This window comes from Dicentrarchus labrax, unplaced genomic scaffold (assembly GCF_905237075.1).
Source record: "Dicentrarchus labrax unplaced genomic scaffold, dlabrax2021, whole genome shotgun sequence".
NCBI classification, from domain to species: Eukaryota; Metazoa; Chordata; class Actinopteri; family Moronidae; genus Dicentrarchus; species Dicentrarchus labrax.
In genome coordinates, this window is record NW_026136720.1 from 26,869,895 (window position 1) to 26,884,908 (window position 15,014).

The following is a 15,014-nucleotide window of genomic DNA, read 5'->3' on the forward strand; positions in this document are numbered from 1 at the left end:
GATCTTTGGTATCATTTGTTCTAGCAGGCAATTCATACATACATACAGCTCCGCCTTCCAAATGTGTAGGAGAAACTACGGTGGCCGAAAAACACTAAAAGCCCTATCATTGTAGTTTCCTGCGCAAAACGTTAAGCCATACCTTACTCTCAACAGTGGTAAATGGACCTGTACTTGTATAGCGCCTTTCTAGTCTTCCGACCATTCAAAGCGCTTTTACACTACATGCCACATTCACCCTTTCACACACATTCACTCAGTGATGGCAAAGTCCGTTGAACAGAAACTAACCCATTCATATACATTCACACACGGATGCACAGCATCGGTAGCAATTCGGGGTTCAGTATCTTGCTCAAGGATACTTCGACATGTCGCGGGAGGAGCCGGGGATCGAACCAACAACCTCCCAATTAGTGGACAACCTGCTCTTCCTCTGAGCCACAGCTGCCCCCTATGCAATTTTATTATCTCAGGAACAAGTTGCCCTCAATTTTTTAAGAATTATACCAAAGAAATCTTAATATATTTGCAATTTTTACTTTTGCAACATGCATCACGATTCTTTTAGAAAAGCTGCTGCACAATCAAACATTTTAGACAGCAATATTCCCCCAAAAAGCCCACAAAATCCTGGAGGGACTGTGAATCCAATTGTACTAAGCATCAAGTATTGTCAATGTTCTTACCGCAGTCTGTTGTTGATGATCTGCCCTGTGTTCTCCACCAGAGTGCTTCTTAGGAACGAGTGTGTCTGTCTGCTTCTTTTGGACACACACTCTGAAAGACACTCGCACACACTGGACCGCTGGACCACCTGTGGACATGCTGCCTCTGCATACCCCATCAGGCCTTGAGCAAGTTCCTGGAACACACAGAACGGGGCTTGAGCACGGCAATTAAATCCACTCCCAACACCAAGCTTGAACTGGGATCTGACCAGTACCCACTGAAAAATGTTTTGGTCTGTAATCTGTTATTGTAAGTTATCTATCTGAGTGGTGCTAGGTGAGCTTGCTAACATTATCTGTCTCATTGATGCCAGGTGAGCTAGCTAACTTTACAGCTCCGTCAAGGAGGACATCTTTAATGTTTACATCCTGCGCTGTCAAGAGCATGAGCCACTTGTTTATGAGTAGATGCACACTTTCTTCTGCATGGTGATACATACAAAGAAAATCTTAAATATCTTGAGTAGCTGGGTCATGATTTCTGGAAAGAGAGCTGTTAAGTTTTTCAAATGTATATTTTGGCGCTTTGAGCACCACAAGCTGAGTGCCACCTGGTTCCATTATATGAGAGAGATGGCAGACATCTCTATCGATCTCTCCAAAACCCAACAACTCACAGTCAAACAATATTTATGGATAAATAGCACTACAGGTAAGAGGAAAAATTGTTCTGATTTTGATGTGTCTCTTCAAAGTGTAACTGAATTATCAAATCACCACTGCGGTTGTGAAATAGTGGGACTATTTCATGCCATTTTGATAGAAAATAGTAGGGTAAACAAAGGTGTTACCAATGACACTAATTAAGGTTCTGTTCCATTTAGTGTAGCAGAGCCTTTCCGGTGAGCCAACGTGTACAACAGCAGCACACTGACTCTGTTTGACCTGAACAGGACAGAACCTTAATTAGTATCATTGGTAAAGCCTGTGTTTACCCAAAAAGGTCTGTGTTGCTGCAACTTTAACATGTAAGTTTAATGTCAAACTACCAACTCTCTTTGGAGGTATGTTGGTGACGTTCACTTGTAATCCTGAGTAATCATGATGTACTGTTACATTTCAGTAGCCTAGCTTCAACTTGAATTGAATTAACTTTTAAGTGATTGGGGAATTAAAGAAACATTGTGTGCGGTGAGTGAAAATCAGTGAATTTGACACCTTTTTTCGTAAATCTGTGGCTATGTAACCCTCCATACCCTTCAGAAACACAAAAACATTTAAAAAGTGTTAAACGTGTACCTGTATGCTTCTGTTAAACTCATTAGTCAGTGCAGTAGCAGTGTCAGCGAGGATGCAGTTCACCAGGTCTCCATCAGAGGCACACTTCCTGCCTGCCTCATACAGAGAGGGAAGAAACTGAACAGGGAGAGACAACAAAAACATTAGTGGCATAAAGCATCATTTACTATGGAGCCCCCCTGGTGACATTGGATAAAAAAAAAATAATGCGTGGCCACACATTACTATCGAGATAGTTAATGCATGGCAACGAGATAGTTTATGCGTGGCCACAAGATAATTATTGCAGTCATTTCCATGCAGAGACTGTTGATTGTTAACTTGTTTAAATTAATTTCGCGTTTTCCTGGAGGGACTGCATTTAGCATTACCAACAGTGATATGTCCGGCTTCACTTAGATGTAAGCTCCTCCAGCCCTGAATAACAAAGCAACTCTTGAATATAAAAGACTATAAACTAAATTTATTCATGAATAATAAACAGCATCACTGACAGCTCCATATGGATAACCATCCCGCTACTGAAGGTGAATTATCTCATGGCCACGCATTATTTTTTTTTTTATCCAATGTCACCGGGGGGCTCCGTAATTTACACTACCTGGTATACCTAATGCAATCCAGTACAACACCTGTGCCACCTATTCTACCTTAGAGAAGCTTATAATGGCCACTTTTTTGTTCAAACTTTCTGAGATATGTTAACTGCTTGTTTACATGTTGCGCAAACTGCAGATGGAGGGCAGAAAGTGATTTCCTACATTAGAAGCACAATCACAAACTCTCAAAATGCCAGTTTTGCTAAAATTGATCAAACCGAGAATCTATGAGGAGCTTTTATCAAGTACCAAACGTTGTTGTTCATAAGGGTGAAAATGCAAGAAATTAAACTATACTACTACTATGTACTATACACTATATTTTCACCATTTTACCTTCCCATCAGACCCTTTCCCATGGGGAACTGAAGCCGTTATATCCATCTTTGCGCTCTCTAAAGTCACCAAACTCCTTTAAAAAAACAAAAATTTACCTTGCAGAAGTTTCTGGTCTACGGCTGCCTTGATGTGCAGCAATTAACATTAGTTCGGATCCAAATGAACGTGTTAAAACAACAAACTTACACAACAACAAACAAATTAACCATGCAAGGCAGCAGTGAACCAGCAACTCCTGTGTCCTGTGAGGTAAAATTTCAGTTTCTATCAAAGTCTGGTGACATTGAAAAGAGCGCTATAATGATTTCAGTTCCCCACTGAAGGGCAAGTCTTTCAGTTCAGTTGAAAAATCGCTCCTCTTCATAACAGTCACTACCAACAAAAGTTGTGATTTTCTGTTTGTACCTTCTCACATAATATTGTTTAAACTGATACAGCATTGTAGTTTCACTAATCAAACCAGTCCCCTGCACATTATCATTTCAATAATTATTTTTGCTAGCTCAGTCTTGCTTTGCTAGTCTAATGTGTTTTTAACGTATGTAATGTACTGTTTTATATTGTTTTACTGATTGATGTTCTTGTATTCTGCTTATATTATATTGTACAGTGTCTTTGAGTATTCAGAAAAGCGCTTTTTAAATAAAATGTATTATTATTATTATTATTATTATTATTATTATTATTATTATTATTATTATCAGTGCACGCCTTCCCAACATCAATTCTGGTGCATGTCATACATGACAGATGTAACAAGACAAAACAGACAAGAGGAGGCTCTATTTGTTTAAGTTTAAGTTTGTATAAATTTCAGTTAGCTTTGCACAGAAACAGCTGGTAGAATGTCCTACTGTTATACTTTGAGCATGTTTCAGAGCCTACTAAAGAATGTGTATACTTTTACCACCTTTCATAAATAATACAATTTTCATTATCTCCTGCAATCTTATAACAAAAAAAACATTGCAACATGCATTGCAAATTTTTAGAGAAGCTGCCATTGAATCTTGGAGGGACTGGTTAGTGGTGGTGTTGTACTTGACAAACATCAATAATAGCAATAATAAACATATAGTTAATACCTCTGTGACAATTAACGTAGTGATTATTTTGTCATCATAATGACGTAACACAGTGGTTTTCCAAACCCTGTGAGCAGCCTGTACCTTGAAGGACTCCCTGGCATTGTGCAGCACCTCGTGCGCTGCCTGGATGTCGGCCTGGACCTCCTGAACGTTGCAGTGGTTTAAACGTTTAAGGCTGTCCTCCAGCTGCCGACACACACCCTGGACCATCTAGAATGCAGGAGAACGGAGACAGACAGAGCTGAGGGTACAGATCTAGACAGAAACTGTCATGGCGGTTCCGTTTGATTGATCACATACTTATGCACCACACTTCTGCCAGTATTTTAAAGATTCGTTGTTGGAACCTGTATTTTATTTGGAGTTGACACAGACCCTGTTACACAAACCTTAACTGACATAATAATTCCAGTTACTAATAAACTAATAAATGAGTTCCTACAGGCCATTCTTACATGTAATGAACAGTCCATTATTTTCTGGAGTACTGTTGGTAATTGTTACACCTGCTGCTTGTGCAAGAGTGTCCTCCACTCCACCCTCTACCTGCTTCGGTTCAGTTTGTGTGCAGCTTTGGCACATTAATTTCCAATGGCGGCGCGTGTGCAGTGTTCCCTACGTAGCATCCATAATGTTCCACTCTACTCCATATTATGATGTACAGGAATCCCACAGCAATAAAACATGTTAAAAAACCATGCTGCCAAACTGAAAATGCTAATTTAAAGGCCAATCTGATTTTTAAGGGGCGGGGCCTACGAGCAGGATTTGTGACATCACAAATAGTTTGGAAGTCAGTCCTGGTCCAGTATCAACTTGTACAGTGTGATGTAGAAACTTGAAGCCACCAGTGCACATCCACTGAGAATGGACTTTACAGTGAAGTAAGAGACATCTTGTGTCCAACAGGAAAACTTTAGAAATCAACAACGTTTGCATATTCAGAGAGTCTGGAGGAGATTACTTATAAAGGATTTTAATGTGCAAATTATACTTTTTTTGTGGAAAAAAAAGACATCAGACATACATTATTGTTGTTCCAAGCAGACTATTTGTATTTATGTCTTAATACGTCTCTGGAGGGGATCTTTAAGTCATATCTAGTTGTTACAATATTTAATATTTGGAGAAAATGTCTGCTTCTGACTGTCACAATTAAAATATATTGGTATTTTAACACATTTATCCTTTATTATACTATATTAGCGTTAATCAGCAGTATTTTCACTCTTGTTGTTAACTGACAACTACATATGCTATATGTCTATTCTATTCTACGTCTTACCTTTTCAGATTGTTGAGCTTTAAACACTTGCTGCAGTTCCACTCTGTCAGACTGTCTCTGGTTGTTTCTGTCTAAACACTGCTGGATCTGCACAAACACACACACACACACACACACACACACACACACACACACACACACACACACACACACACAGACATTGACTGATTGGTTGTGTCACACACGTAAGTTAATAACATGGCATCCCTCACCACCACAGTGGCTTGATATATCTGCTCTGCTACTCTACTCTACCTGCAGTCCTCCCCCAACTACCTGAACATACTCTCAGTGAGATACATAAATAGTAACAAAAAGCTTGTTTCAAAGCCTGTGACTGACCAGAACATATTGATAGGCAATGTCCCAGAATGAAATTGTAAAAAACTTCCCTAGCAAAAATGCTTACATGCTTTCTTTCTGTTTTCATTGAAACAGAAAGATGGCATGAAAAGATGTGAGAAATAGCAAATGCATGGTATATACAGTACATCAGTCTGTTTTTTTATTATATTTTCCATATTAGTCACATTTGCCAACACACTCATAAAGTGCTAAACGCACACGCTGACCTTGTGCAGGGCCTCTCTTGTTCTGTCAGGGTTGCTGCGGTAACTCTGTGTGATATCAGCCAGGGGGACAGACACCTGCTGCAGAGTGAAGTTCCTGCACAACATAGATCATCATTACATCCAACCATCAAATTCACATCTACACAGAGTTACAGGTTAATGCATGCTGCGCAGTACATTTCACTTCAGAAACTGAGATTGTGTTGGGTTGTAAAACTATTTGGATGTTCAAACATTCCTGTCACCCTCAGGACAAACTGTAACAATTTTGATGATCCTCTGAATCTTTATTCAGTGCTATCAATCTGTCTATATTTATCACCAAATACTAAACTAATGACATTTCCATCAGTGGTGTTTAGTGGTTTTTAGCATATCTTAGCATGCTAATATCTAAAGCACCCTTTTGTTGACGTCACCCCTCATGTTCCAAATGTGTTCATCGCTATTTTTAATAGGCTTTTATTTAAAGGTCCAGTGTGTAACATTTAGGAGGATCTATTGCCAGAAATGGAATATAATATCCATAGGTATGTTTTCATTAGTGTATAATCACCTGAATATAAGATTCTTGGAAGGGGAGGGTGAAACAAGGGAGTTGCAATCTGCAACTACACCACCAGATGCCATTAAATCCTACAAACTGGACCTTTAACTATTTCAACTGTTGTCAACCATTTAACCATTTAAAGGCATACTATGCAGGATTTGTCTGTTTATAAAAACACCAAAGTTGGCTCCCTCCTCCCGGCACAAGTGAGCTGGACAGAGCACCTTTGGTTGAGCTACATAGAGAATGAATCCTCCTCATTCAAAGCAGTGAATCAGAGAAATACAATGTTATTTTCTGATTGCTTCACAGCGATTACAATCTGAAGCACAGGTAAACACAGGCACACCTCTGCACAACCCTGCAGGAAGGTGCCATATTTCTGGATATTGTGTGAACGTAGCTAAAGCGTAGCCAGGGTTCCCACTCTTTCTAAGAAATCATTTTCCAGGACCTTTCAAGGACATTTTCCAGGAGTTCTTCTTGCACATGCTCACACATGGTTGTCATTGTTTAAGTAACACTGTGTTAGCTCGCTTTCATGGTATGCTTGGCCTTCATCACCACAGCTGATTCACAGCCGATATTTGGTCATTATAATCCATTTCCAGATGTTTCTATGTATGCAAACGTTTTCGAGGAGGCTGGGGAACCCTGGTAGCTTCATACTGTCTGCCCTCGGTCAAACGGACACAGATTGTTATGCATCCATGACGATGTAACCTGGTTACTAGGTCCCAAACTCAGACTCCACACACTGCACAAAGGTTTACACTGCACAACAAAATAAGAAAATACAGACAGAGGGCTGCAGGGCTGCAGATACAGACCCAGACCCTTATAGAGGGTCATAAGTGTTGAGTGAGAGGGATTATGTTTGTATGAGTCTATATGTTGTTTTTTTTAGGACAATGCTGTATACTATTCCTTTAAACATTACTATTAGGGTCCACCACAGTCATTTATTCACTTCTCTGCTTGCTGTAGGTTACGTTAGCATTCAGGTGTTACAGCTGACTTAGTAAGTGGATCTTTTAAGTACCCCTTAGAAACTGTAGACCCCCTGGGGTACTAGTAACCCTGATTGGGGAATTATAGTACACCCTGGCTTATGTGTGTGTATGTGTGTGTCTGGGGGTGCGTATTTGGGACCTCTCCAAGGCATCAGCCACATCCTGGAAACCTCTGGCAGTTACATTGTTTCTGTCCCATGTTAGAGACCTTGAAAGAAAGAGAAAGCAAAGAAAAACAACTTCTATTAGTTGAAGTTAAAGTCTGGTTGAAGATGGTCTGCAGTGGTCTTCATAGTCTGGCTGAAAGTGTAGTGCTTGATTGGCAGCTACATGCAACATCAACCGAACACATTAAACACTAAACACTCTTGCAGCAAATCAAATACTGAATGTTATTTTCAAATCAGAATCAGAATCAGATTTATTGCCAGGTAGTTTTTTTCACATACAAGGAATTTGTCTTGGTGCAGTAGTGCTTAAAATATACAATCACACAAGAATATACAAATCACACATAAATCACACAAAAAAATAGAGTACTTTCAAAATATAAATAAATAAAGATAAGAAAGATAAGAAAACTGTACATATATACATTGTAGGTTTAAGAGTCAGTGTTATTTTCCAATATTGAAATGGTGACATCTAGTGGCGGTGATGTACCAGTGTATTGCTGTATTCATATAAAATAGAACCGTTTCCATGTCCATCCAGAAATAGATACAACCATGACACTTTCTTAAATTATGAGGCTGGCATTATTCTGTAATTCATACATTTTATCAAATCAAAAAACTGGTGTGTGTGTGTGTGTGTGTGTGTGTGTGTGTGTGTGTGTGTGTGTGTGTACCTTAGTCTGGTGTTACTCATCAGGGCTTTGGCCAGCATTTTTGCTCCAGTGTCTCCGATGTTGTTTCCACTGATGTCCACCTCAGCCAGAGCAGCGTGGCCGCCCAGAGCGCTCAGCAGGATGTGCATCCCTGTCTTCAGCTTGGAGTCACACACTGATAGAGAATGCAGGGGCTACACACACACACATAGATATATAAGAAACTGTGGCATTCTATTCTGTTGAAAATTCACAGTGAGAAAATGAATTAAAGTATATAGAAATGATCCACAATTCATTTGTTACTGTACCTAATGCACTGTATATGCATCCTTTACTGAAATGGGAGCTAATATTAAAGTGTCACTCACACACTCTTCATCCTGAATGAGCTGAGCTATACGATGAAGAACATCAGTGAGAGCTCTGGGAGACAGAAAGAGTACATATCAAACCAGGAAAACAAGAACTATGATGGAAAAAGAGAAACACATAAGCAACATTTCATGAAGCATACAGGCAAATCTTCAATTTCAACCTAAACATGCCATTCAGATTTAATTTTTAAAGATTATTTTTGGGCTTTTACTGCCTTCATTTGATAATAGCAGCTGTAGAGAGACAGGAAAGTGGGAGAGAGAGACGGGAATGACATGCAGTAAAGGGCAGCAGGTTGGAATTGAACCAAGGCCACTGCGGTAGGACTCAGCCTTTGTATAGGGGGCGCAAGCTCTACCAGGTGAGCTATCAGGCACCAGTATCTGCATTTCTATATGTTTCTCCACTATAAATCGATAGTTAGCGCATTCAGCTAATACCCTGAGGGACAAACGTCAGGTTTAAAAAAGACCATAAAACACTTGCTTTAAAGAGAACTTTAAAAGTTCCTACAACATGTTATCCAACCACGTCCACAGTAAATGACCATAATTATTTAGTGTGCAAATCCTGCTGAAAATAATGACAACAACTTTGGACTGTTGCTTCATTTGTCTGCAGCTGTCTGTATGAAAAGCTTTATATCCCTGTAATGAGCTGATGTCAGGAGTAGACATACTGGGTGGGGGACAGAATCGTGTACAATGCATTATGTTTCCCAGACCTGGACTTCATGGCAAAGTTTCTCCCCAGTGCTAGGTGTCGAAGGGAGTGACATCGACCGACAGACAGGACCAGAGTGACCATGTTGTTCTCAAAACCTACAGCCAGACAGGGAAGGGAGGAGGGGAGCAAACAGAGGATTTGCATTATTCTGTCAGCCATGAAAGTCACATCAAGTGTTCTGACCAGAGGTGAAAGACTGGTAAAAGTAGAAGTACTGATTCAAAAAAAATATCTGTACTTAACGTCCCACCTCTGGTTCTGAGTCTCCAGCTGGTCATTGACAATCATTCTTAAAATAATTTCATACATTTATTCCACTTCCGGGAGGGAATGACATCAGGTATTTCCATATTTAAATCAAATCCTCTAATCTGAATTGAATTGAATTGAATTTTTTTTTGTGGAAACAAAATACAGAGGCTATGTTTAACAAATTCACTTCATAGCCTGGTTCAGTTAGTGTGTCTGCATGTTGACTGGCAACCTCACGTTGACAACAAGGCTCCAGGGACACACTGCTCCTGGCCAAGCAGTAATCCAGCACATACAGAAACTCCCCATAAAACCTCAACGTTGTTTATCGCTTCATTTTTTGTACGGATTAAACAAATTAAATATAACATGTTCTGTTTTGAGCTTTAGAGGTGCTGTTTGGTGGATGTTATTACCTTTGGACTAGGAGTGTAAAGATACATTGCAAGACAGTTAAATTGTAATACAAATATGTGAAAATTTAAGTCAGTAAGATAAAAAAAATGTAGTAGCTGTATCAAGGTGCAAAGATATGAAATTTGAAATTGAGGATGAATCCTCCTCAGGTCCATCAGAGGTGTGGCAGCTTTTTGACTTCAGTGAGAAAATGAGAATAATAAGAAGATACAGACAGATGACGTTATGTTTTCAGGTTCAGTTTTACAAAGAAACAGAAATGTGCATTGTTTGGCACAGTTTATACCCTCCATCAGGGAACTTTACAGCCATAATTAACCCCAACCATCTAACTCCTCATGCCTAAACAAAAACAAATCTAGCCTTACGAAGGTGTTTAGTAACTAGACTCCCCATGAGGTGGCGATACGCAATAAAAAGTGAGGGTACAATCAATCAGATGTGCTCAGTAGCAGCCCATTTCAGGCACTGCTTTGGACAGAGTCAGGGTATGTTTCCCCGTGGTTCCAGTCTTAAACTAAGCTAACTGTGGATGGAATACTGCCACCTCTTCCTCTTGAAAAACTGTGTATGTGTGTGTGTGTGGTTTTCCATACCATTGTCAGAGATATCCAGACTTTTGATAGCTGTAGCTTCAGAGATGTGCTCTTGTATCACCTGGGCCCCCGCTGAACGTAGCTACACACACACACACACAAACACACACACACACACACACACACACACACACACACACACACACACAGACACACAGGTATATAGTAATTTGTTTACTGTGGCTTCTGCCATCATCATCACAAACAAAAAAGGTGTTTTATTGCATTTGTGTGAGAATGTGTACTCTACCTCACAGCTACTGAGGTCCAACTCCAGCCCAAAGAGACGAGTGTTGGTTGCCAGGCCCTGCAGTAATAACCTAGTTGCAAAACATATCTAAAAGTCTATAAAAGAAATATATACATCCATACATGTTATAGCTATTACAATAGTTATTTATTGGCTTAACCCACCGGTTCGCCAGCTATGGTACAGGTACCACTGGTAGTATGCAAGCTTTCAATATCAGCCTGCTACATAGTCACATTCATGCATGAAGCACATGCATACATCCATGACTAGTTACACGTTGCGGTATATGAGACTTTTGTACAGCGTGACAGTCAACAAATAATCTTCTAATTAGGATTCAACCTTCCTCCTGTGTGAACTGTCTGTAGCTGAACAGGGTCGGCCTACGCTAAGTTTGCTACCTTCAACATGGAGGAATAAGGGATACCGTGTCAGCGGTCCCATGCCCGGAATGCCAGATCAAGCGCCAGGTCTCCGAGTCCTCCCCTATGAGATTTTGAGTGTTAAACACTGCATTATGATGATTTTTATGAACCGATTTGTGTCCCTTGCATAATCTTGCTTCAGGTTGGACAGTCTATCAGGAGCAACAGGACATTTTTGTACCCATTCCAACTGATGTCCATTGGTGCTCTGTTTGCTACTGAGATCTGTGTTAGGACGGCCTCTTTCTTTTGAAGGTATTTGCCAACATTAAAAAAAAAACGTGCATCTGAGTCTCCGTAGTCAGGACAATGATGACGAGCTGTCATTCAAGGTGTCATTCTCTTTTGCAAATTGTGATTTAATACTTGGGAAACTCTTTTGGTTTCATTATTTCTAATGCGTTACAGAAGGATGTGCACCAAAATACAGGACAAATTGCATCCTGTATTGATTCAGTAAGGCACAGTGATTTTTATTTTTCAATATGGGATGAGATTAACCCCGGTCATAATGGTGGTATTTGGAGAGCCTGATATTTTGTGAGGTGGTACACCATGTAAAATGTTTGAGAAACACTGGTTTAAAGGTTTAAATTTCATATTGTTGCATTTGTTGGGAGGAAACACACCTGAGAGCTTGTGGAGGTAGTTTGGTTGCAGACAGGCCCACGTATTTTAACTCACAGCTCTGACTGAAGAACTCGCGAATGCTCCTGGTCACCTCGCGCACCTTTCTACACGGGCACAACAACACACACACACACACACACACACACACACACACACACACACACACACACACACACACACACACACACACACATAGTTTTATCAAACACACCATGAAATTATGGATTAGTGGATTATGAGTAAGTAGCGTTTTGCTAACATTAAATATCAGATGTAACTAGCTAGCTAATGATTAATCTAGATTAGCTAGCAATATATATATATATATATATATATATATATGTTTCTTTTATCTTTCAACCATCTAGCACATAGCATATCTAAGTACGGCGAATAAGGAAGTTGACAGAGGATGTCAAGTGCACAGCTAACAAACTGAGGACTGGTGACTTTACTGAAGTGGCTCATGGGAGCTGACCTGTGGCTGAAAGGGTTTCTGGCCAGGTTCAGGTGCATCAGTTTGTAACAACATCCAGCTGACAGGGACACAAATAACTGCAAGACAAAGTTAGAATGAGTGAAGCACAGAAGTTCACAGTTAATAACACATCAACTGAGAGGCTCTATTATTGGTTTAGATACAATAAATAGCCAGACAGTAATAGATTATTAATAATATATTAATAAACATTTTCAAATTTGAAGTTTTCAGGTAATTCCCAGGCTTTCTGAGGGCCCTGTGTACTTAGTTCCACTATTCCCCTCACTGAGACTTTATAAACAGCAATGTTTTTTTGTACATGTAAAATTTTATGATTATATAATAATCTGGAGCTTGGCTAGCACTTTGCTTCTAGTCTTTCTGCTAAGTGAGGCTAACCACGTCACAGACCTGTCTCTCAATGTGATTGTATCTCCTCTGACAGCAAGCAAATTTTCCAAAACGTCTGTAAAAACTGTCTCTCACTGACCGTGTCCAGAGGGCAGGTAGTGTCGCTGAGGTCCAGATGAGACAGAGAGTTAGTACTTGACAAGAACTTGAAGAGAAACTGCAAGACACACACACGTGTACATATTGTGTAGTTAGTATATGTTTAAGATGTTTCGGCATGTTTTGGTGCAAAGAGTGCACAAGTGTTGCTGAAAAGTAAATGACAGATTTGTTCCCACAAACCAGTGTTAACTGGGACATGTAGAAGGTCCTTCCCTGCACATATACCGGGCCTTTGAGTCCAGGAGTTAAACCTGTATGTGTCCCTTTAAATATTGTACATATTTACTATAATTGTATATGCTATACATTGTATATATTGTATCTAATTAAGGCTCTGTTTCATTCAGGTCAAGCATTTAGGGTACTGACATTGTGCATGTTGGCTCACAAAAAAAGGCTCCGCTACACTAAATGGAACGAAGCCTTAATTAGTATCATCGGTAACACAAACATGGCTGCTGTGAAAAAGGTCTATAAATCCAGTATGCTGGAGTAAGCCTGATAAGGTGGGTTTTTTCTTTTTATTCCTGGATTTTTCCTGAGCCTTCCGTATTATAGCGCCACTTCTGAATGTGTATGTACAGTATGTGTATTGTATGTGTATGCATGTGCGCAGAATGTACCGTGGCCTCTTCAGTAATTAGGCTGCCGGGGTTACTGGACAGATCCAGGTGGGTCAGAGTGGCGGAGAACAGCTGAGTGGAGGATAACACCTGACTCAGACAGCCAAGACCTGCAAACGGATAGATCAGACTGTGCACCAAACTGGATGTAAAATCATAGCTCTTTCTATTCTTGTTCACCTTGGAAAGGACAGGACAGGGAACTGCAGGACTAATAGTACACTGTCCAGGTGATATTCACCTCCTCTTCATATGTCTTCCTCTTTTTATAAAATTATAATAAAAAACAGACCACAGTGGGTATGTTGTAAAATGTATAGTGTGTGTACCTCTAGCAGTCATTGATACCCGGGATAGAGAAAGGTGCTTGAGTCCTTCAGCTAGATTCCCAAACTCCTGACTGAGAGCTATTACACCTAGGAATGAAAACACACACATGTATACTTATGTCACTTTGGGGGACATAACATTCATTTCCGTGAGACTTACCTTAACCCTAACCCTAACCATAACCATAACCCTAACCACTGACACAAAGATCAGCTTTTTCCAAATTGGGGACCTGCCCTCTGTCCACAACTGGACAAGCTGTCCCCAAAAAATTGGTCTTTGGTCTGAAATTTGTCCCTGAACTGTAGTCTGCAATTCAATACGCATACTGATTTAAACAAGCATTTAGGTCAAACAAAAGTTTCTTATAGTAGTATACAAGTGCACCATAATATGCACAAACCATATGAAATTGCTAGTGTTCATTTAAAATGCAAAGCTGTTATGAATACAGTCGTCATTCCTCATTGTATCACATGTACATGTTTTCACAGCAGACATGTTGACTTAATTAAAATTTAGAATTGAAACGTTATTGGCAGTAGATTTGCGGTAGTTATTGGACTACTGGCTGCTACACAGCTGTAGCTAACAATATCTGGCAGCCATATTAATCTTGTTGTAATAACAATTTATTTGCATTTAAAGGTCCAGTGTGTAGGATTTAGTGGCATCTAGTCATGAAGTTTCAGACTGCAACTAACTGAACACTGCTTGCGTCTGTAGTTGACGACCTGAATATGAGAGCGGGCTGTGAACTACGAGCTATACAAGCGCCCCACAATGGCTCATTCTAAGGTAACAAAAACATAACAGTGGCGGCTGTGGTGCAGAGGCAGAGCGGGATGTCTCCTGATTGGAAGGTTGTTGATTCGATCCCTGGTTCCTCCTGCCACATGTCAAAGTATTCTTGAGCAAGATACTAAACCCTGCATTGCTCCAGTGTGTGAATGTGTATGAATGAGTTAGTTTCTGTTTGATGGACTTCACTGAGTGAAAGGGTGAATGTGCCATGTAGTGTAAAAGCGCTTTGATTGGTTGGAAGACTAGAAAGGTGCTATACAAGTACAGGTCCATTTACCATTTACCATAACGATTCCAACAGTCAAACTTACACAGGTGATTACACACTAAAGAAAACATAC

At 40.0% G+C, this 15,014-nt stretch overlaps 1 protein-coding gene across 2 annotated transcripts in view; it reads right to left on the minus strand.

Annotated features, from left to right (window-relative positions):
• carmil2 (capping protein regulator and myosin 1 linker 2) overlaps positions 1-15,014 on the minus strand; it is a 70,540-nt gene that overhangs the window by 43,520 nt on the left and 12,006 nt on the right. For both annotated transcript variants that reach the window (XM_051383126.1, XM_051383125.1), the window contains exons 12-27: positions 13,869-13,955; positions 13,540-13,649; positions 12,894-12,971; positions 12,401-12,477; positions 11,922-12,026; positions 10,865-10,934; positions 10,615-10,696; positions 9,348-9,444; positions 8,617-8,671; positions 8,267-8,439; positions 7,556-7,624; positions 5,854-5,947; positions 5,282-5,368; positions 4,078-4,206; positions 1,971-2,087; positions 690-865 (exon numbers count right to left, since the gene is read on the minus strand). In XM_051383126.1, coding sequence (XP_051239086.1) covers positions 690-865; positions 1,971-2,087; positions 4,078-4,206; positions 5,282-5,368; positions 5,854-5,947; positions 7,556-7,624; positions 8,267-8,439; positions 8,617-8,671; positions 9,348-9,444; positions 10,615-10,696; positions 10,865-10,934; positions 11,922-12,026; positions 12,401-12,477; positions 12,894-12,971; positions 13,540-13,649; positions 13,869-13,955 — 1,606 coding nt within the window. The remainder of the gene's footprint in view (positions 1-689; positions 866-1,970; positions 2,088-4,077; positions 4,207-5,281; positions 5,369-5,853; positions 5,948-7,555; positions 7,625-8,266; positions 8,440-8,616; positions 8,672-9,347; positions 9,445-10,614; positions 10,697-10,864; positions 10,935-11,921; positions 12,027-12,400; positions 12,478-12,893; positions 12,972-13,539; positions 13,650-13,868; positions 13,956-15,014) is intronic.